The sequence below is a fragment of the Neoarius graeffei genome, chromosome 6 (genome assembly GCF_027579695.1).
Source record: "Neoarius graeffei isolate fNeoGra1 chromosome 6, fNeoGra1.pri, whole genome shotgun sequence".
Lineage (NCBI taxonomy): Eukaryota > Metazoa > Chordata > Actinopteri > Siluriformes > Ariidae > Neoarius > Neoarius graeffei.
In genome coordinates this window covers 12,741,870-12,766,351 of record NC_083574.1, presented here as the reverse complement: position 1 = coordinate 12,766,351, position 24,482 = coordinate 12,741,870, and the positions used below count along the sequence as shown (strand labels likewise).

At 43.2% G+C, this 24,482-nt stretch overlaps 1 protein-coding gene across 2 annotated transcripts in view; it reads right to left on the bottom strand.

Moving 5' to 3' along the window:
• Nucleotides 1-24,482, bottom strand: part of zgc:158464 (uncharacterized protein LOC791139 homolog) — a 437,335-nt gene that overhangs the window by 121,213 nt on the left and 291,640 nt on the right. The window contains exons 3-4 of one of the 2 annotated variants that reach the window (XM_060923332.1): nucleotides 7,244-7,450; nucleotides 6,394-6,480 (exon numbers count right to left, since the gene is read on the bottom strand). In XM_060923332.1, the coding sequence (XP_060779315.1) occupies nucleotides 6,394-6,480; nucleotides 7,244-7,450 (294 nt within the window). The remainder of the gene's footprint in view (nucleotides 1-6,393; nucleotides 6,481-7,243; nucleotides 7,451-24,482) is intronic. The other variant, XM_060923334.1, reaches the window with a different exon arrangement.

Sequence of the window (24,482 nt, the reverse complement as noted above, 5' to 3'; positions counted from 1 at the left end):
TCTGATATTGCTCCACTATTTGTCGGTGCAGAATTAGGGGGATTGGTGATCCTCTTCCCATCTTTACTTCTGAGAGCCACTGCCACTCCAAGATGCTCTTTTTATACCCAGTCATGTTAATGACCTATTGCCAATTGACCTAATGAGTTGCAATTTGGTCCTCCAGCTGTTCCTTTTTTGTACCTTTAACTTTTCCAGCCTCTTATTGCCCCTGTCCCAACTTTTTTGAGATGTGTTGCTGTCATGAAATTTCAAATGAGCCAATATTTGGCATGAAATTTCAAAATGTCTCACTTTCGACATTTGATATGTCGTCTATGTTCTATTGTGAATACAATATCAGTTTTTGAGATTTGTAAATTATTGCATTCCGTTTTTATTTACAATTTTGGAATCGGGGTTGTAGACACAGAACATTTCGCCCAGAATTCAACAGGCAATTTGCAGCTAATTTCAGTCGTATATTCGCAAGAAATGATTCCTGTGAACGCAGGAAGGTTGCCATGATTACCATGCAGTTGTAACACCGTCAAATATCTTTACCGTTTGAATCCATTAACGTTTCCCAGGAAGAAATGGATTATGGATTCTATGCAACATCCTTTACTCAGTCTTTTGGCCAAGGCAAAAAAAAAACCAGTTTTACTTGATATGTTTTATGCACTCCGGCACTGATGCACCTTTTTTTTTCTCCCCACTGGGGATTAAAGTCTTTAACCAAATGCAAGATTCACACCATCACACCAGTTAATGCGGTCGGCATTCCTGGAGTCGAAGATTAAGTTAAGTGGTCTCTTAATTTTCCAAGCAAAGTTTATCTGGTGAAGTGTGCATGCTAATATCTAGTCAGGACACACATACAGTACGTGCGCGCGTAGTCTCGTAAATCTTCCCACCAGCACTAATCTTATCAATCACCTGCTGTGTGTACATGATTGAAGGCTAAGTGTGTATGCCTGTGTGAGTAGTGGTGCACTAAGATGCATCGAGGATAAGTTATTAAATGTGCACAATCCCACAGAGTCCCAGCACGAGCACGATGTTGCGAGGATTCTGCAGGTAGAGAAAAGAAAGCGCTGAATGTGATATACCGAAGTTTGTGCGTCAACACACAACAATCCTCGAGCAGAAACAAAGCGTTCCCAATTAGTTCTCCATCACTGGGCTCAATGAAGATTAATGAAGTTAAATGGGACGTTTTTAATAACGCCAGTACTGCTCGGTAATTACTTTAACGCTCGGCTATGATAAGCATACGCGACTCCCTCCTCCATCTTAAAGTCTTTGGCGTCTTTCCAGCCATCTTTATTTCAAGTGATCTATATTATTCCCCACATATTTTACAGCTTGACACTTCAATCCAAAACGGATTGAAGGAATGGAAATAAGGCACATTGTGATATAAAGAATAGAGGAACATGGGAAATCTGCTGCGCAGTTTTCCATGGGAACACAAACTGAATACAAACACAAAAAGGCTTTCTTTCGTTCAAGGTGAAAAAGTCGTCGTCTTGAGCTCCTCCTGAAAGCCTACTCAGAACAAATCCTTTCGTTTCGGCATCACCCGAACGGTCACTACGGACACCAGCGGGTCGTGGGCTCTAAACGATGTCCTGATTTGACCTTTGGCTGACCTCTCGGCCCTTCCTGGGCGAAGGATCGTGCCTTGACGGTGGCATCTGATGGCACAATGGCACGTCTTTCGATTGCAGCATATTGCTGTCGTGCGTGAGAATTTGGCTTGGACCCCGTTGAAGACGCCGTCTGAAAGCAAACAGGTTCAAAGGGAGGTTTTTACGCTTCTGAGAGAGACAGACAGAGTGCAGGACACGATATCTCTGCTTCCTGACAGGCTTCTCGTCTGTCAAACCGAGCTGTGTTAGAGCGAGGGAAATGGAACATAAAAAGAAAAGAAGACAAAGGCAAGTGGAAAATATCATGCTCCGGAGGGACGGCAAGTTCTTGTCTCCTCTTCAAAAGAGGGAATTAATTCGTAATCCTGATGAAAGGAAATTAATTATCAAAGTGTGCCGAGAAGCTGGGCTAATTTGCATGCTAATCTGTAAATAGCACTAATGCTGTCTGAAATGTGAAAAGGGACGTGACAATTATGGGAAAAATGAAGACATCTGGTTTTTTTTTTTGGGTTTTTTTCCACCCTGTTGACACTGAATGCAAGACATTTGCTAGGTACTTTACAGACAGACGGACAGACAGACAGACAGACAGACAGACAGACACTTTATTCATCCTGAAGGAAATTAACGCATCCAGTAACTTAAACACACACACAAATGCGGGGAAGAATCATCATAAATAAATTAGATAGATAGATAGATAGATAGATAGATAGATAGATAGATAGATAGATAGATAGATAGATAGATAGATAGATAGGATGATCACAGTTTCGAAGCAGTATCCGCCGTGGAAGTGGTTCAGGAGGATGCTATGGTCGAATAGAATGTAAACAGCAATAGAAATGTTCGATAGTTGTTCTATAGTTACAGCACGAGAAATTCACTATACAAATACTTAAATATTAAATTCCTGTAAATAAATGCTAGAATTTATTTAAAAAAAAAAGGTTGTACGTAGGCGTTAATCAGTGGTTGCGTTCGACTTTTTCATAGTCCGTCATTTTGACGGACAGGGTCGTAAAAATTCCGTCATTGTCCATTATTATCTGTCATTTTATTTTAACTTTTAAATGACAATGTAGAGGCTATAAATGCTATACATTTAATAACTTGTGTTTTCATGGACTCATTTTCATTTAAAAATGAATTCACAGAACAAGCTTGTATTATTTCATCATTTATTTATGTATTTACGATGCAAAAAGATGAACAGAGATTCTGACGTTCGGTCACTTGTGAACCCTCCGCTAAAAACATTGCGATAAAAACTGTTGTGCCTTAACGGGCATATGAACAATGTTATTCTAGAACGTAGCAAGACAACTGCAGTTAAAATACGAACAGTCCGCTACAACGATTTAAGTGACGATCTAATCTGACCTGTTTGCGTGAGCTCAAACCTTCCTTCTGGCCCGCATGGATTTAAATTGGGAGCTCGCTTGTGCATAATCAAAGTCGTCAACGGAGACTGCTGCCGAGGCAACCGTCATTAAATTTTGCGTCTTTGCCTCGGACAGACGACTTCTCATTGACGTTTTAATTTTATTCTGAAGGCTGAACCCGCGCTCTGCTGCGACACTGGAGACTGGAATAACCGGCGCCACTTCAGCCAACGTTCTGAAGTCGGGAAACATTTCTCCCAGGGAAGTGATCAGAAGCCGGCAAGAGCCTCTGAAAGTTGGATTTCCCGACCCTGCTACTGTAGTACTCTCTTCATAGGGAGGAAATCCTGCAGCACGCGGTCTTTCTGCACCAGTGGTGCAGCTGCACCCCGCGGTGACCCGTAGTGGGCTGACACGGAAGGTCTTAAATAAAACGAAGTTCTGTTTAAATGTTAGTTTGTCTACCCGTGCGCTCATTAAAATGATAGTTTAGCAGATATTCGAGCAGTGATGTTCCTAAGCTTGCTGGGGAAGAATACAATAAATCGGCATTTGTTTCATTTTAAAAACAAGAAAACAGCTAGCCTAAACGAGCGCTGTTGCATTAAGACGTACAGGCAGGGAAACGACACAAACAACCCAATGCATCTCTTTTTTTAATAGCAAAAATGACGTGTCTTCTGCAGAGAAGGGAAACGTTAATCCATCTCACTGTGCTAGTGGTTAGAAAAGTCAGAGCGCGGTCAGGAGCGCGATGGGCGGAACAGCCTTGCGCAGTGGCTACAGTGTATACATGAGCAGCCGATGCACCGAACATCAAGACTCGCCGCAACGTCGGCTCAGATTGAAAGTGACGGCAGTGAAGACTATGTATACTGTACGTAAGAAAACTCTGCCACAACTTGCCAATCATTTCAATTGTGTGTTTCATTGTGTTATTCAGGGATGGCAACAGGAAAATTTTATTTCAGCTGAAACTCCGAACGGGGGGTTCAGGGGGGCTCTGCCCCCCTGAAGCTTTAGCCTTTTTAGCCTCTTCTACCTATTTTCTAGCCATTTTACGTGTATATTGTGTGAAAAATACATGATAAAAATAAGTAAGTATCTAAAGTTCAATAGAAAAAAAGACAACTTACTCTGACTGCCCCAGGCATATTTACGAAGTGCAATAACATCCGAGTGTTTCTTGACCTTAGAAGCATGGTCAATTAATGCCACACAGCCACGGGATCCGTAGTTGATCACATCGTTACAATAAATGCAAAATGCTTTGCCAGGCAAATCGCACTTCTTGATAAACTGTTCAAGCGTCTCGCTGATCTCCTCGATCTTTTTTCCAAGTTTCACTTTCGTAGTAACTGTCCGCTGTAGCCAATCCCAACGAAATTTGTTCTTGACATTTTTGTCAATTTCAGCCACCGATGCTTCTTGATCTCGTGATAAAAACGTCATATTTCCACGGAAAACAATGCTCTAAAAACCTCGTGCAAGACATTTAGCTAAAGGCAAAATGGCGGCCAGTGAAATGAAACATGCTTTCGCATTGGTTGAATCCTTCACTTCGCAACCAATCACAGACTCGTTTGCTTATTTTCATTGTTACACTCGATATAGAAGCTTCCGTTGTTCGCGAGACATGTGGTTTCGATACGATTTGACACTAATCTCGGTAGCAGCAATAAAAGTTAGGTACCTAACCCCCCCCTAAAACTTTTCTCGACGGATTTAGACGTTCCACAAAAATGATAAAATTGAAATTCAAAACGGCGGATTTCCGCTGTTTGGCGGAAAATTGCCATCCCTGGATTATTAGGCTATTATTGTTACTGGTAATGGTAACGGTAAACATCCGTCAAAATGACCGACGGCCTTCAGATTTTTCCGTCATAGCTAAAAAAAATCCGTCAAATGACGGACAATTGTCGGTTAACGCGACCTACAGGCCCGGTCCCACTGCACTTACGGATGCAAAGAGGATGTAAAACGTAAAAAAATCTTTGCCATCCGTTGGAAAACGCTATGCATCCGTTGTGTACTCATTGCATACGTGCTTCATACGCTCTATCCATCAAACATCCGTCCACTGTGATTTCATCCGCGCAAAAAGTTTTGAGCTGCACAAAACTTTTAGAACGGATGAACTTTCCGCCGTGTACGATGTAAATCCGCGACATATACGAGCAACAAACGTTCTATGTCCGTTATCATCCGTTAAACGTCTGCTGCATCCTCTGGGCATCCTCGCAACTCACATCCGCTGCAGCTGAAAACGGAAAGAGGGAGGAAAGATAAGGTACATGAAACGTCTATTCATCATTAGTAGCACGGAAATAGAAAGGATGTAAGCGTATGCATCTCATATATAAAGTATTCAAAACGGACAAAGCGTTTATATCTGGGATGTATCTCGTATATTTAGGATGTCTGGAGTATGTCTAGAGTATGCAGAAGGACACCTAGCGGACAATCGATATTTTGTATAAAAAGGGGGAGAAAATCATCTAGTAGTAGAGATGTCTAGATGTAGCCGCCAGCACGTCTTTCCGCTTTATGCTGACGGCGTGCGTGCTGCATCCCTTTATATCCGCGGAGCAGACGCAATTCATACCCCCCGCATGCGCAGTGAACGGTCTGCATCCGATATACATCCGCGCAACATCCCCTTTGTTTCCGTTAGGCGTACGTGATGCATCCCCTTCATCCGCTATGCATCCGCTCTTTCTGCTATGCGTCCGCTTCTCAGTTATCACCGGTAACCCCTTCGGAGCTGTCATCCACTTCCATCCGCTTTCATCCGCTAGGCTTCCTATGAACATGCGTTTAACATCCCCGCTATATACTACCCACGTCCGTTCTTTTCCGTTCTGTTTTTGCAAATTTTCGCCAATTTTGTCCATTTCTGGAGCGGATGAAAACGGATAGAGCCACCCCCGAAATTTTGCTCGTCCGCTGTGTCCTTTTTGCATACGTTTTGTGTCCATCGGCCAGTGGGACCGGGCCTTACGGCGTTAATATAACCGGTAAAAGAAAAGACAGACACTGCTTACTTTTAGCAACCCCCCCCACCCACCCCACCTTTTTTTTTTTTCTTTTAAATCCAAAGTGAGTCCAATTCCATTAATTGTGTTCCTTAAGTACACAAAAACCTTTCTGGTAGCTTTGGGATTTGAATTCATCGTTCACCAGCACAAAATTGCTGACTTACTGTAGTGTTACCTCTGAGTGTGTGTGTGTGTGTGTGTGTGTGTGTGTGTGTGTGTGTTATGGTCACCCAAGCAGACATACCATCAAATTAACAACTTTAAAAAAAAAAAAAAAAAAAAGAGAGACATTAGTGGAAGAAAAAAAAAGCAGCCCTTCTCCGTGGGTACCTGTGAGGGATTTGGAGGTGCCGACTCTCCTCCGAGTTGATCCTCTGCCTGCTCCTTTGCTGCTAATGCAGTCATAACAAAGCAGAGCTGTTCCAGAAAACGAGAAAAAAAAAAAGAAAGGAAAATACCTTTCAAGAACTATAAATGGGTTACGTTCATATCATATAATTATAATCCGCTTGCTAAACGGTTACGGCGAATTCTGCTGGTCTTTGAACAGCCCTGTTTAGTTATGACTGAGTTAGCCATACATTTGCGGCATTCAGCGAAACGGAAGCGCATACATTCCACCAGGAGCACCTGTAAGAGTGAAAGATGCAAACGTGCTTCCTTTGCTTGACACCTCCAAATCAAAGAAAGACAAAAAACGCTAACATGAACAGAATATCCAGTTGGAAAGCCACCCAGAATAATTAGCGCTGGAAAAGAAGTGTTCAGAGTTAAATACTGAGATAACACCAGACTTTTTTTTTTGTTTTAAAGAAACCATTGCTGCAGACCAGAAATGGAGAATCCCATTGCCAGAGGGCTTCACTCCAAGATTTATCGTGGAATTACCTTTAAATCGTCTACTACCAAGACAAAGTCATCCACTCACTCTCCATTAAAACCATTCCATTAAGTGTTAAAATACAAATCGGTGACGTTAGGATCATCAGCCCTCGAGGAAAGAGGTTCTCCACCTCCTTAAGCACGAGTTGACCGTTGCTATCAGTAAAACACCATCTGGCAATACATTCGGCGCTAACCAGAGCACAAACACACACCACCAGCACAGAACCAAACACCAAGCACTGGCTGCAGAAACAAGACAGGACGTGCTGATTAATACACAGGCTCTGGGACATACCTGCAAAGGCCTTCGAGATGCGTTCTTTCTTCCACTCCCAGGGCTGATCGTACTCCTCCGGCGGCCTCTCGTCATCCTGAGGCAGTCTGCTCTCGCGTGAACACAGGGGGTCAGAATCCCCGCCGTTCTCCGCAGGCTCGTACGGGGTGTCGTACAGGGGAAGCTGCCGAACTGGGCCATCCTTTACACCACGGCTCCCTCGGATCTCTGCGTAAAGAGAGAGGCAGAGTAATGTTGATTACTGCTAGTGTTCTGGATGGCCAGACTTTGACAGTTTTACTCAACGTGGACAAGAACCACCTAGTTTTACAAGACAGACTGAAATCCTGAATGACCAAACTGGTGTTTTGGCATAAATTATGTTATGATCAAGACTCCCATGCAACAACCTGGAAATCAAATGGTTTCCTATGGCTGGGTTGAAACACGGTGGTGGTAGTCTTATCCTCAAACCTTCCACACTCTTCGCTTCGGATAAACTTCGCTCACCGCGAGTAGGACTGCAGGCTATCTATACTTGTGTACATCCTTGTGTAGTCACATCTTATGAGAAACTAGATCAGTGTGCTTTTTGGGCGCAGTGGTTAGCAATGTCACCCCACAGCAAGAAGGTTCTGGGTTTGAGCCCAGTGGCCGACTGGGGGCGGGGGGCTTTCTCTGTGGGGTTTGCATGTTCTCCCGGTGTCTGCGTGGGTTTGCTCCGGTTTCCCCCACAGTCCAAAGACTGGTTAGGTTAACTGGCTACTCGAAATTGCCATAGGTGTGAACGTGTGTGCAGAAAGGAACTGGTCACTCTACCGCTGTAATTCTGGCCAAGTCCACGGGCGCAGACAGAGGGGGGGACGGGGGGGATTCGTCCCACCCAGATTTAAATTCACCTCGTTCGGTCCCCCCACTTATAGGGAGGAAAAACGTCTATGCTGTCTTTCTTTGCATAAGGCAAACCTCACGGAAAAATCAAAAGACTAATTTAATTCGGTTTATTGAGGTGCACAGCAGTACATACATAGTTGCAACTGCGCAGACTGCACAGGTTGTGAGCTCGGTTGCTATGGTTACCCACAACAAGTTTGACAGGCATATCGGGGACAGCTCCTCCTAGTTCAGGACCCCAACACGGCATGATGAAGGGTGCCAAAAGGCAAAAAACGATTGCATCGTTTAAAAAAAAAAAACGACTGTAAGTAAACTGTGCCTTACTTTATCATATCACCTTGCAATTTTTTGATAGTCTGTTCAAAGTAATGTCGTAGTGAAAGTAAAATCGTACGGAGTAGAGATGCCTTTCTGGTAGCCTCCTTCTTTCGGTGGTAGCCTGTAGATACAGTGCTCAGAAGGCAGTTTTAATGTTTAATCTGGCGTTCCCTGCCATAATTTCAGCGAGCATATTGTTTCATAAGGAAACTTTGCGAAGAGTTGTTGACTGACTGCCGCTCACGCAACACACAGGCATAGTTAGAAAGTCAGGATGCACTGGTTTACACTTTACACACACACACGTAGCCCAGCCTCTCGCTATGTTTAACAGTTGGAACTTAGCGGTTTTAAAACTAGTTTTGCAATTTCTGTGCGTGATGATAATGTGTAAACTTTGGATTTCCATAGGCTATGTTAAAATGTTATCATTGTCCTGGCCTGCAGGTAGTTCCTGGTGATGGCAGTGAGGGAGGTGAAATAACATGTATACACACTACCGTTCAAAAGTTTGGGGTCACCCAGACAATTTTGTGTTTTCCATGAAAAGTCACACTTTTATTTCCCACCATAAGTTGTAAAATGAATAGAAAATATAGTCGAGACATTTTTCTGGCCATTTTGAGCATTTAATCGACCCCACAAATGTGATGCTCCAGAAACTCAATCTGCTCAAAGGAAGGTCAGTTTTATAGCTTCTCTAAAGAGCTAAACTGTTTTCAGCTGTGCTAACATGATTGTACAAGGGTTTTCTAATCATCCATTAGCCTTCTGAGGCAATGAGCAAACACATTGTACCATTAGAACACTGGAGTGAGAGTTGCTGGAAATGGGCCTCTATACACCTATGGAGATATTGCACCAAAAACCAGACATTTGCAGCTAGAATAGTCATTTACCACATTAGCAATGTATAGAGTGGATTTCTGATTAGTTTAAAGTGATCTTCATTGAAAAGAACAGTGCTTTTCTTTCAAAAATAAGGGCATTTCAAAGTGACCCCAAACTTGTGTGTGTGTATATATATATATATATATATATATATATATATATATATATATATATATATACACAAAATGGAATCATTTACTGACAGCTCAGTCCCCCCCAGTTCAAAAATCCTATCTGCGCCCCTGGCCAAGTCAACCAAACATCGTTTGCCTCAAGCCTCAAGGCCTTGGCAATGACGAGGACAAATGACAACAATCAAAGGATTGACAAATGCTCTTAGCATATTGTTTTTAAAAGTTACTCCAGAGCAATTCCAGCGTTATGGACGTGACACTTGAACTCAAAATGGCAACAAATGACCCAGTGCATGTTTTATTGTCTCCCAGTATTTAAACAGGTGTTGCATATTTTAAGGCTGTACCGTACTGGAGAAGTGATAGAACAAGAACAATTCCCATAGTACATCTAGGGCATGCCAGAAAACGCCAATAAAAGATGCGTTATGGATGTGACAGAAAAAGTATCACTTTTCTTGGGTGACTGTACATTTTTATCAAACTCTGTGAAATTGTAAACCTAATGTCGAAATGGAGATATCCATTTGATAGAGGGGTCCAAGGTGAATATTAAAAAATCTTTGTTTAAAATATTTTGTATTTCATGCAGAGTTTCGGAAGGAAAAGTCAGCGTTACGGATGTGACGAAATTCCGTTATGGATGTGACGCGTCTGAAATAGACATGGCATATGTTTAGAAAATCAGCAATTTAACCACCATAACCCTTTGAAAAACTCTCTAAATATCAGCTAAAACTATCAAAGTTCTTAAATAATATTTAGGATGGCTATTGTTTTGCTGTTTTGTGGATTTTAGCATACATTTCTGTGGCTTGTGGCAATAATATAGAATTGTACATGATGAAAGTTGATTTTAGCTTGGGGTTTACATTATAAGAAAGAAAGACTGACAGTGACATATTAGGTTGGTTACAAATTGGTTCAACTTATTCACATCTGTAAAATACAGGCCTAGGTGAGATCTCTGGGAGTGGTTTTGATGTATTACATGTTGCTTTATTTTTGCATGGTGAGGTTGACATTTACATGGAATTGCCCTCCAGAGATTTGACGCACTTAGCTACAAATAAATGATGTACCGTTGCGTGTCTTTTACTGGTCAAACGCCCACTTTCTGTAAAAGTAGTGAGCTTTCGGACATGTTCACTGACAAAGTGCTGTACCAGGCTAGATAGAGATAGCTAGAAGACTGGCTTGCAAGACAACTGGTAATGCCAAAGATGGCATGCTGTGAACCTCACAAGCTTTTCTTTTTTAGTGTCTTGCTCCAAATCGTCACCGTTGTCAGTATGTTCCAAAGTTTGCTTCGCCATCAAATCGATAAATACATGTCCAAGCAAGTGCGGATAGCCAAGACTCCAGTAGTTGTGGCCAGCCAAGTGTACAATATACATCAGATGGTCCGTGGGTAGAGCATCTGAGGCGGAGAGTAATCGACAGCTATAATATCGGTTAAGTGGTAGCTTGATGATTCTTTAATCACCCCTTGTAACTGAAGGGGTGTGAGCTTAAATCTTAGCAACTGTTGTGCCATGTGCTAAAATCCTTAATTGCGAGGAAGCCTCAGATGTTAGAGGTTCCGGATACAAGGAACTAATCCAAATAAAAGAAGTTATCGTCTTTATTAATAAACAAGGTTGCACTTCTGGTCACAAGCCATTATTTTGGGAAATAAACCAGATTCTGTTCATGCATCTTCTGAAAAGTTTGCTCTGTGTAGACACCAGCCATATAAAGTATCTGCTTTTCTTATCAGCTCTAGGGCCGATCTACTTTGCGTACATTGGTAAATTTAATCAAAAACGAGCTCTTGGTGAGTTAATTGTGCTTAATAGTGAAGCCCGCTGTGTTGGGAGACATGGAGCTCCAGCTGGATCCTCCAGCTGTCTTGTGCAGATTCGAACACCCTGCAATATCTGAAGGCAGACCAACTTTATTCATTTTAAATCAGTATTAAAAAAAAAAAAAAAAACATGGATGATCAACCTTAAACAATGCTGCTCGGGGTGTTTATTACGAATCTAATTAAAAAGGCTATTTAACATAATCCATTGCTATGCTACACCTCCTACAGACTCGTACACTGGGATACACGTCGACAAGATCTGTGTGAAATGCACCATAGGGTGCTTCAGCCCTGCAGCCATCTGTAGTGTGATTTCCATCTACCTTTTGAATCTGCACATAAGACCTGAACGCCAGAAATCTAAAACGCCACCAAAAAAAAGTTGTTCATGCTTTGTTAACGTGGCAACATTGGGGTACGGACAAGAAGATAAAGTGAGGTGGGAATGGAAAGATCTACCATAAATAATAAATCGGTCTTGCTGACTTTTTGGGCACGGTATAAAATTGCGTAACGTTTAAGGTGGAAATAAATCTTATATCCTGGCACCGGAGCCTTCATGTGCCCCAGTGGGTAGTCACTGCTAGCGTGAAGCTATGAGTAATGAAATTCATGCAGCCAGACAATACCCTTTTGTCCATTATCCTTAGGCATGTCTTAGGAAAAGGCAAAAGTACCAACAAAGACGAAAGGTATATTAAGGCCCGGTCCCACTGGCCGATGGACACAAAACGTATGCAAAAAGGACACAGCGGACGAGCAAAATTTCGGGGGTGGCTCTATCCGTTTTCATCCGCTCCAGAAATGGACAAAATTGGTGAAAATTTACGGAAAAGAACGGTCGTGGGTAGTATATAGCGGGGATGTTAAATGCATGTTCATAGGAAGCCTAGTGGATGGAAGTGGATGACAGCTCCGAAGGGGTTACCGGTGATAACTGAGAAGCGGACGCATAGCAGAAAGAGCGGATGCATAGCGGATGAAGGGGCTGCATCACGTACGCCTAACGGAAACAAAGGGGATGTTGCACGGATGTATATCGGATGCAGACCGTTCACTGCGCTAGGTGTCCTTCTACATACTCTAGACATACTCCAGACATCCTAAATATACGAGATACATCCCAGATATAAACGCTTTGTCTGTTTTGAATACTTTATATATGAGATGCATACGCTTACATCCTTTCTATTTCCGTGCTACTAACGACGAATAGACGTTTCATGTACCTTATCTTTCCTCCCTCTTTCCGTTTTCAGCTGCAGCAAATGTGAGTTGCGAGGATGCCCAGAGGATGCAGAGAGGATACAGCAGACGTTTAACGGATGATAACGGACACAGAACGTTTGTTGCTCGTATATGTCGCGGATTTACATCGTACACGGCGGAAAGTTCATCCGTTCTAAAAGTTTTGTGCAGCTCAAAACTTTTTGCGCGGATGAAATCACAGTGGACGGATGCTCGATGGATAGAGCGTATGAAGCACGTATGCAATGAGTACACAACAGATGCATAGCGTTTTCCAACGGATGGCAAAGATTTTTTTACATTTTACATCCTCTTTGCATCCGTAAGTGCAGTGGGACCGGGCCTTTATTATGTATCGTGAACTATACAACCAAAAGTTTTTGGACGCCTAGGTTAGGATCGGTACTCGGTTACTGCAATGGGTTATAGACGCTTATGGTTATGGTGATGGTTGAAAGATGATTTCTGTCTCCTAATACCTAAAGAAAGGATTTCTGAGCCAGAATGCCTCACGTTTATCCACATTCACCTTATCATCAAAGTAGCAAATGGCACTTTCGCCTCCCTCTACATCATGGCCGAAGTCAAGTCAAGTTTAATTTATTTGTATCGCGCTTTTAACAATAAACATTGTCGCAAAGCAGCTTTACAGAATTTGAACGACTTAAAACATGAGCTAATTTTATCCCTAATCTATCCCCAATGAGCAAGCCTGTGGTGACGGTGGCGAGGAAAAACTCCCTCAGACGACATGAGGAAGAAACCTCGAGAGGAACCAGACTCAAAAGGGAACCCATCCTCATTTGGGCAACAACAGACAGCCTGACTATAATATTAACAGTTTTAACATGAAGTCAGTTTCGTTGACGTTGTAACTCTTCATTGATGGAAATTTGAGTGCAAAACTGTTCATGACAACTGCAGTCCTAAAGTTAGCAAGTCAACTGTAGTCCTCAGCCATAAAAGCGTTACTGTAAGAGTCCAGAGCGTCTTCCAGGTGCGACTTTCGACTGTCCGCATGGGGCCGTCCTCTACAGGAGCGATGCAATGAGACTCCAACCAGACACAGGGCACCAGGATGGATCAGGCAGGTCCGAGGTTCTGCTCCTGCTCCACGATCCCAGGACCGACATGCAACTCAGAGGAACAGATTTGGGGGGACGTGCCCTTGAGCAAGGCACCAAACCCCGAACTGCTCCCTGGGTGCTGTAGCATAGCTGCCTATTGCTGTGTGTGTGTTCACTGCTTCAGATAGGTTAAATTCCTGCAGAGGATGAATTTCGGTGTGCTTGAGTATACGGTACATGCGACAAAATATAAAGGCTTCTTTTATCACGTGTTCATTATGGAATTTGCATAGACCCGATGCTTTTGTGAAAATAATTTCCGGTACTTACTCAGCCAATTTAAGCCTGCGGTCTTGTTTTAGCGCGGAAAAGCATAACAATTCAAATGAACAAGAACGTAGCATTTAATTATTCACGCTCGTGTCATTATAGTGTATTGGCTTGCTAAGTACCGTAAGTGTCTTATTACTCGCACAACCTTCGTGTCAGTGCGAGAGAGTGTACATATCTGATCATGTGACCTTTCAGGAAGCACCTCATGTACATATCGTAAAAAAAGCATCGTATAGGCTACAGCAAAACCATATCGTGAATAAAAACAAAAACGTATCGTGGGAAGCGCTGTCGCTTCACAGCAAGAAGGTTCCGGGTTCGGATCTAATGGCCGACTGAGGCCTTTTTGTGCAGAGTTTGCATGCTCTCCCGGTGTTTCCGTGGGTTTCTTCCCACGGTCCAAAGACATGTGGGTTAGGTCCTGCATGTCTTTTTGGATTGTGGGAGGAAACCAGAGCACCCGGAGGACACTCATGCAGAGATGTCCACAAACGCTGGCGACCAATGGTTTTCTCGATCCCAGAAAAAAAACAACAACCCTTGCCTTTCGATGTTCAAGCGATTTAGATCATCTCCACTAGCCCATAGTTTGCTGCAAATCCAATTATTCCACCATGAAATTGTCTTCGATTCGGGTCTAACATGACTGCCACATAGCGATGCCATATTTGTTGATCGATTCTCGCGCTCTGACTGGCTGAGCCGGACCACGTGACCACGACGTAGCATATGTGGTTATGTTACACCATGTAGTTATGTTACAGAGCCAGGCAGTATACTACAGAGGGTAACTGAGAAAGCCAAGCACATGTACATCTGGAAGGAAATTTCATACATATTTTGCAAGTATTTTACAGGGAAATGGTTAGTAATTTATTAGCCGAGAGTGCACCAGAAGCCACGTAAATTAAAAAAAAAAAATTTCTGGGGGGCATGCCCCCCCCGGCGGCACGGTGGTGTAGTGGTTAGCGCTGTCGCCTCACAGCAAGAAGGTCCTGGGTTCGAACCCCGGGTCCGGCGAGGGCCTTTCTGTGTGGAGTTTGCATGTTCTCCCCGTGTCCGCGTGGGTTTCCTCCGGGTGCTCCGGTTTCCCCCACAGTCCAAAGACATGCAGGTTAGGTTAACTGGTGACTCTAAATTGACCGTAGGTGTGAATGGTTGTCTGTGTCTATGTGTCAGCCCTGTGATGACCTGGCGACTTGTCCAGGGTGTACCCCGCCTTTCGCCCGTAGTCAGCTGGGATAGGCTCCAGCTTGCCTGCGACCCTGTAGAACAGGATAAAGCGGCTAGAGATAATGAGATGAGATGAGATGCATGCCCCCCCCAGCCGCCGCAAATTCCAGAGATGCCTACTACTTCAGATTTTCTGGAGAACCCCACCTATACAATTACGAGGAGATCATGCAAATTCCACACAGAAAGGCCCCGGTTTGAACCGTCGCAAGGTCCGAACCCAGAACCTTTTTGCTGTGAGGCGACAGTGCTAACCACTGCACCACCATCCCACCGTAATGCATTCCAAAAATGATCAATTTCCACATTCGAAGAATTATCAATGTACTTTCTCTAAACCAAAGGAGAACAGATTACAAATTTTCCCAGGACAGTATAAAGGCCAATTTATGCTGACAACCCAGTCCTCGCAGATGGCGTCGCAGATGGCATCTGCGAACCCCCCCCCCCCCCCCCCTTCGCAGACACTCTGCGCGCACCTCCCAAAAATTGTGACCACCACAGACAGCCTCGCAGACAGCGTCACAGACAAGAGGGCTCTGATTGGTCCACTGTACATCCGCTGTACACGCACTTCCGCTTCCCTACTTTCCCGGTTTGGTTTGTTTTCACGACCGCCATTTTTAAAAACACGAGCGAAGATGGAGCAGCACGAAGAGCGGTTGATCGAGGAAGTGAGGAAGTACGTACATCTATACGACTCCAGTTCTAGTCATAAGTAACCGGAGAATAAACACTCCACTAACCACACCCACCAACTACTCCTAGCGATTTCGCGACTTCGCACCCCCTTGCGTTGTGGCGGTGAATAACATCGCGCACGCCTATTACTCCCTGCTCAACGATAAATTACAACTGTCTGCGAAAAGCTATCTGCGAAAGCCTTGTCGCAAGAGCATGCAGACGCCTTAACAAGGAATTACCGAGTTTACTAGAACCTAGTGAAGGGCGGCCCTCCGAAACGAATTCGGAGTGCTGCAGAGGCAACGACTTGGAGAATCAGGATTAGTGAATCTCTGTAGTGTCACTGTGATGTACCCAAACCTGTCCTCTCTGACTATGAAGCTGTTAGCATGCTTTTCAGTGTTCCTCTCCCGACGCACGGGACTGTTAGCGGGCCGGCCCTCGCAGCATGCCGTAATGCAGCGGAGCGCTTCAGAAATGAAATATAACACCATACAACTGCATAATTGCCTCTCAGCCCAGGGGAGCTCTTGCGGAAAAATGAGAAAAGTGCAGAGAGTAATGGAGCTAGCAGGCGAAGGAGGTGAGGGAGGAGGAGATGAGAGATCTTTAAATAAACCTACGTCTGGCAGATCCTCTCGCCTTTCGAGCTCCCCTTTAACAGTTCACACGAAAAAGATCATGGTGGGATAAGCATCTTCCTCAGGCTGCTAACTCTGTGTGTGTGTGTGTGTGTGTGTGTGTGTGTGTGTGTGTGTGTGTGTGTGAGAGAAAGCGGAGATTTAAAACATCTGTATAATGCCAGTATGAAGCTACAACACTGAACCCCTACACACTAACACAGAAGGTGAGATAGGTGGAGAGATGAAAGAAAGAGAAAAATAAGCCACAACAGGAACTAACTCTCTAAAGGAGGACAGCGTTATACCGTACGTATGTGCACTAACTTTAACAGGAGCTAGCTATGATGCGTCAATGGTTAAAGGTGCTGACTGCAAAGTCATCTGAAATGTTAATTTTTTTTGTGCATGCCATTTTCCTATGTCCCGTAAGAACAATATCATGCGGACGAGATGTGATGCGAGGGTCGCTTTTCTCCGTTTTGGGACCGTTTTCCTACTTCTTGAGGTAAACAGTACGGCCCGACAGAAATAGCCGAACGCGAAGAGTTTAACTAATCAGGAACTGCGTCACACCAAGATGGCGACGTGTGGAAAACATCGTGACTCGGCATCGGCTTTGGATAGTTTTGAGTCGCAGGGATGCAATTTATGGTTGACGTTCACGAATAGATCCATGAAACAAGAGACAAATATGTGACGCCTCACCAAATCCAGGGACACATGTCGGCCGAAACGAATCCGAGATAATCGCAAAAGAAGCATTTTTTTTCGAAATTTGTGATTTTTGTTTTTTTCCATCATGTGCAAGTTGAGATCTTGAAGAATGCAATCAGTATTTCAGATAATAGATTGTTTTGTTGGAAAAGCATACATTTTTTGTTGCAAATTGTCTTGTTTTTGTCAGGACTGTAGCCTGCTGGGGGGTGTGGGTAAATTACCATATGGGCCATTCACATGATGATTTAAGTCTTTTTTTTTTTTTTTTGCGAATCAGCTGTATGATACGAGCTGAGCTCGTGGCTACTTAAGCTGCATACAGGCGTGTGATTTCACTATGGAATGAGCAAGCTAAACAGAGCGCAGAGGAGCTGAAACACCGCGAAGCAAACAGACACACGGTATTTACATCGGAGATAACCATTTCTAGCAAAAAAAAACAACCAAAAGGAAGCTAGGACTACATTCCATCGGAGACATTGGTGTGTGCAAGGCGGCGTTTCTCTTTCTGATGGGGTAAGTTTATTAATCTAAGGCTGTGTGGTTATTTTTGCATGTAACGGAGAGTGTTGTGGTTTGGTTAAGCCTAGGTCACAACCGGACGTACGATTTTTTGGCCGTGTGATTTTTGGCGTTTCCCAAATCGCTGCGGTTATTTTTTGTTCGTGGAGAAAGACGCGCGTTGGCTGTAAGTTTGTCTTGCAACCTGAAAAAAACGTAAGCGCCCGTAGAGTTTGTTTGACATGACAAAGAACCTCTGCGGCCGGTCTGCGGCTCGAAAATCAGCACGTCACACGTGCGCTCTCGTGCGTTTCTTGCGTTTTTTGCATGTAGACCGGCCGTAGGAGCGCGTACTGTACGGCCGGTTGTGACCGAGGCTTTACATGAAACTAGCGTTGTGTTAGTTGTGTCATCATCGTGCTATCTTTCTTTCTTACGGTGTGAGTAATTTTTCAACCACAAAACGTTAAAATATACTTTAGGACTTATTTTTGTACTTCATAATTGTGTTGGGCATACTTTGCATGGAAGGAAAATTGACGTGGTGATCTTTGTTTACATGAAAGTAGCATCGTGCTAGCTCGTAGGGGGTAGGGCTTTCCTTAAGATCATGCAAATGAGCACCATTATGTGCCCGCCCTACACCCAGAGTAGCTGAGATGGAAAACTTTGAGGGCGATTTTCTCTCTTTTCTGTTTTAAGAGGTATACACTTTCAAAAGGCCACACATTCTTCAAATATTGTCAGATCTCCACATGGAAGGCATCATTGGAAAGCTTAGAAACTGTACTTTCTGAATCTGTCAATAACTCAAAATGCCCCCGGGCCGACATGTGTCCCTGGATTCTGGATTTGGGCACATACACTGGAGATCAAAATTAGAGAACAGCTTATAAAAACTTGAATAATTTTGAAATAATACCATCTTCACTGCTCAACAGTTAAATGACATTTTATTGTGTCCATATCATGGTTCAACAACATTTTTTTCACAAAATGACTAAAGGCATTTCACAAAAAAAAATATTTTTCAGAAAACGCACTGATCAAAATTAGAGAACACACTGATCAAAATTAGAGAACAACAATCTGGAACAAAAATCTGAAGGTTACAACAGTCAGCAATTAGTAAGAAGTGTACAGGCCTCTGCTGTGAATGACTTCAGCACATCTGCGGCCACAGGATAGCACTAGTCTCTCACACTGCTCTGGTGTGATTTTGGTCCATTCTTCTTCCAGCCTCCTCCACAGTTCGGTGATTGTAGAGGGTTTCTTGACCATAACTTTGTCACCAAGGATTTTCCAGAGGTTCTCTATTGGGTTGAGATCAGGACTCTGGGCAGGCCATGCCATTAATTCAATGTTTTCACCTTCAAGGAAATTCTTTACCCGTTTTGCTGTGTGACATGGAGCATTGTCCTGCATAAAGACTGCAGGCTGATTGGGCGATGAACGCAAGTAAGGAACCATGTGCTGTTGAAGAAGGTTCTGATACACATTTGCATTCACTCGGCCATGTAGCTGTACAAGAGGCCCAACTCCCGCAGCAGAAAACATGCCCCAAACCATGACACTTCCTCCTCCACCTTTCACTGACTTCTTTACACACTTTGGGTTTAGTCTTTCTCCAATGTGTCGCCGAACATAATGCTTCCCATCAGACCCAAATAAATTAAATTTGCTTTCATCACTGAAGTGAACCCTGGACCAGTTCTCCTCTGTCCACACAACATGCTCCTCAGCAAAGCTCAGTCTAGCTTTTTGATTTTTTTTGCTAATGAGAGGTTTGGTCACTGCAGTGTGGGCCTTCAGTCCAAATGCTCTTAAACGGCGAGACAGATCCTTACCATGTTCAGCACTGAACTGGCGAGCAATTCCACCTGCAGTATGGAAACGATTACCCATTGACATCCTTCGCAGTGACCTGTCCTCTCTTGCATTTGTCTTCCGTGGACGACCAGCCTTCTTGGGCGACTTGAATGAGTTTGTAGTTTTGTAAAGATTCAATATTCTTGAAATCACAGATTTGGAACGATCAACTTGTCTTGCTATGGCTGATAGGGTCATCCCTTTGGTTTTCATCTGGACAACCTGCTGCCGGAGGCTTTCAGTCACTTTAGAACGACCCACCATCTTGCAAAGTCAATGAAACTGGCAGTTAGAATGCCACTTAAATAGGGGTTGACTGATAATCAAGGAAATTAGCACCATGTGCTAGATTAGCACCATTAAGTGGGAGGCACCTGAAAGTGTTCTCTAATTTTGATCAGTGCATTTTTTGCAAAATGCAGGTTTTTTGTTGAAATGCGTTATCCATTTTGTGAAAAAGTGTTGTTGTAGCATGGTATAGACACAACAAAATGTCCTTAAACTGTTGAGCAGTGAAGATGGTATTATTTCAAAATTATTCAAGTTTTTATAAGTTGTTCTCTAATTTTGATCTCCAGTGTATGTCTTTTCTCCGTTACTGCTTTTTGTGTTGTCGTTTCTTTTGCTGTAAGATGAAAAAAAGGTGATGACTTGTCATCAGTCCAAGACGAGCACTGCAAATTCATCAGCTTTCACTCCTGTTTCATCCTTCAGTCGATTCCAGCGGTCGATCTGTCCCTTCAAGAAAATTCTTGCAGACAACCTTTTGGTTTCTGTCGCTTTGTGTGCACTTTCTAGCTGATTTGCTTTCATATTTTCCTTTTCTTTTCCGCCGGCTTTTAGCTGGCGGGGGAACGGAGTCCGCCATGTTTGCCCATGCTGACCTGTTTTGGTAAAAAGTAGGTCAAACACACCCCACGGTGGTCATGTGCTTCAGCAATCTCCGGAATCGTAAAATACGGGACGCGTTTTATCTCGGCAAAACATTTACACGCAGGATACACAGCGTGTGCAGCAGCGCAGCCCCTCAATTTAAACTCAAATCCACTTCGAATCGAGGTGAAACGTCTCGAAACTCCAGCAGCAATAGAAATAGAACATTTTGCCCAGAATTCAACTTTGCAATCAGAGCCTTTAATTCCACTTAGAAGGCTAACTGTGTTAAAACAAATGAATATTCCTGTCAAAACTGTGAACATTTTTACATTTCACAGTCACAGAAACCATCACAAGCTAATCATAAGCAAATTGTTGCAGTATCTGGAAACCTTTTTACCACATAGTGTGTTAACCCAGCTAGCTAGCTAACTTAGCTTATATTAGGTCTGACCAAATGAATGTTTATGCTATATTCTGACAGGTTTGGCTACTGCTGCTAATTGCTAATCATTATTTTCTTGTGCCAAATGCAAGCTAGTGTAGTGTGTTAGCAGTTAACCAGTCAGCTAGCTGACTTAGCTATCTACTTTGACTACTTAAATAAAACACTGAAAATAATGACGTACTCAGTCTCTGATAGCAAAATCTGAGTTGTGTTTATGTGTGACAAAATATGAGCTACTTTCCTGAAGTTACCAGCTGGGAGGTCCGTATGGTGAAATACCGTGACCGAGGTCTTGAAAGTACTGAGCGAGGCCCTCTGGGCCGAGGTCAGTATTCAAGGCCGAGGTCACGGTATTTCACCATACGGACCGACCTTAAGCTGGTAAATAATATATTTATTTTTTTCTTGACCAAATTCTAACAGAAAACGAGAGCGCTCGAAAGGGAAAACCGAGCCGAGCCGCCATTTTGAATCCTCATTCATGGCTGTAATGCAAATTGCTTCCTCCTCGGTATACAAGTGCACTTCCATGGCAGAAAAAAAACTACATTTTGCCGCCTATGTAGTCCCATATTTATACAAAATTGAGTCATCCAGCCTTGTTTTTGCTCGGCGTTAGCAACAGTTCCAGGTTTTTAGCTTTCTCCTGAAATGTTTTCTTTTATTTCTTCTTCCTCAGGGTAGTAAAACTCGCTTTCGCTGTGAACACTGTCGTTATCGCTATCCATGCTGTAAAATTAACGCTATTCTCCTGAGAAATGCGAAAATAAACGTTGACAAAAATTGCTACTATGTTTGTTGCTCTTGTTGTGAACGAGCGAGTTGCCAGAGGTCCGTATCCGGGGTCCGTAACTGGGGTCCGTATCGTAGGATACGGACCTGCTCGCCAGCCAATCAGAGCGCAGGATTTGATGGAAACTAAAATCCCATTCACGTCTACCTGTGATAAATGTGAGCTGGTTTACAAACTTTTAATTTGCTGGTTAGCTAGGTTACAGAAGCTAACAAAATTTTAGGTGTTGTGATATTTTGTCAGATTTGGCTACTACTGAAAATAAATAAATAAATATGATAATACAAATTGAGGTCTAGCTAGCTAGCTAGCTAGCTAGATAGATAGAGCCCTCCTCCTTTCTTCCTGTAACAAGAGCGACCTATGTTGCTAGCAGTTAAGCAAATAGCTAGCTACTTTAGCTAAGGTTAGTGCTTACCAAAGATTTAATTATATTCTGATAGTTTGTCAATTCTGTTAAATAAATCGATAAAAAAAATTTCACAAATTAAGATGGTAGACTACTTGGATACCATAATTCTTCTCGTTTACCTCTAGTTTACTTGACTTTAGTTACCAGCTAGTTTACTAGTGATTAACTTGTTAGTTAGCTAGCAGGGATGGCAGGATCTTTTCAGTTTGCATATTCATAAATGTTGCCTATTTATGGTAAAAGTCAAACGTTTGACTCAGTTTTCCTAGTTTCTTGGGATTCTCACACACACACACACACACACACAAACCCATTATGTTTTACATAACTTATTTTAATGGTTCAAAATGACATTTTCAAAGAAACTTTAATAAACAGCAGTGTAGGACTGAACCCCAACCAAGCGACTTCATCAGAAACATAATACCAGAATGGTGCGTCACTGAGAACACAACTCAAACACGCAGCCCTACATCCTGTCACGGACGACCAAATTCCCTTCCATTTTCACAATCTGTCTTTCCCTGCCTCCGCAAGTTTAGACTCGCTCTGGTGTTTCTGGAGAGGCAGACGGGCACGTCTGGCATGGCACGTTTCAAAAATTACGGGGCACAGCAGAAATGAAACCTGTAACCTCTCCACCGAGATCATATGGCCTTTAACCTGTCACGTCTGGAGCTGAGCAGGAGTCACATAGCAAGCGCATGTCTCACCCCCAACACCACACACACCCCCTGGATCCACCGTTTCCTCTCTAGACGTGAGGAGAACAGAGACGAATGGGTGGTCTGCCATTCAGCAGGAATCCCAGACTGTGTCTAATTCTAGCCTTTAGCTTAACAAGGACTATCAAAAGATAACGTTTGTTTGTGTGTGTGAACCGAATTGAGAGTTCAGTGAAAAAACAAATGTACGCTATTTTCCAGTCACTCTAAATGCAGCCAATCTGCCATGTTTGGTGTCGGATGTTTGCTTTTTTTCGTCTTGCGCTGGAGCTACAATTCCAACGGAAGTCTATTTCACCCCAATTCCTTCCTGGAAATACATACCCAAATATTTATATGCTCAATTCAAAGGACCGCATTAAAGGCCCGGTCCCACAATACTGATAACTACAACTATAAATAAACCGCTCCCCTGTGGTTTATGTGGTTGGTGCTCACACCAGACCGATAACGATATCTATAACTGATACAGGGTTTATCGGTATCGGTGAGATTGCTTCTGGAGCGATTTTTTCCAGGCCGGGACCTGGACAACTAAGTATATTTATTTACCTGAGTGGCAGGACCAACTGATATTACAGTCAGGATTATAGTTGTGGTGTGACTGTTCCAGACTGGAACTAAATTCAGGCACAGGTATAGTCAGTTGTGTTTTGAGACCCGGCCTTTAGATGTCTAATACTATTATAAAACATACTTTTAGCACACAGCTTTTTATTTCATATAGCTTTTTCGTTTTCTTCCCTTTTTTTTTTGTGTTTGTATGGTTTGATGTCGGTTCTTTGTTTGAATGCTTTGTCCACCGGTTATGAACATCGCTCCAGATCCAGTTTTGGGCGTCGGTTCCCTTCAGGCTTTGGTCTGCCATGAGTGATGCCTGTGCTGCTTGCTATGGACTGCAGTGAGCTCGCTGCTCTCTTTAACATTGTGGTTGTCCTATGCTCTGTGCGGCAGTGCTTGCTTTTTGGAACCATGTTGTGGTGTTCTGGTGTAGTGTTGTTGCCCAGTGGTGTCGTGGTGGCTGTGCAGGCGGTTTGGGACATACCCTCATGCACCTTTTGGTGGGACCGTGGGCAGCTACACCACTGGAATTACAACCCCGACTCCAAAAAAGTTGGGACAAAGTACAAATTGTAAATAAAAACGGAATGCAATAATTTACAAATCTCAAAAACTGATATTGTATTCACAATAGAACATAGACAACATATCAAATGTCAAAAGTGAGACATTTTGAAATTTCATGCCAAATATTGGCTCATTTGAAATTTCATGACAGCAACACATCTCAAAAAAGTTGGGACAGGGGCAATAAGAGGCTGGAAAAGTTAAAGGTACAAAAAAGGAACAGCTGGAGGACCAAATTGCAACTCATTAGGTCAACTGGCAATAGGTCATTAACATGACTGGGTATAAAAAGAGCATCTTGGAGTGGCAGCGGCTCTCAGAAGTAAAGATGGGAAGAGGATCACCAATCCCCCTAATTCTGTGCCGACAAATAGTGGAGCAATATCAGAAAGGAGTTCGACAGTGTAAAATTGCAAAGAGTTTGAACATATCATCATCTACAGTGCATAATATCATCAAAAGATTCAGAGAATCTGGAAGAATCTCTGTGCGTAAGGGTCAAGGCCGGAAAACC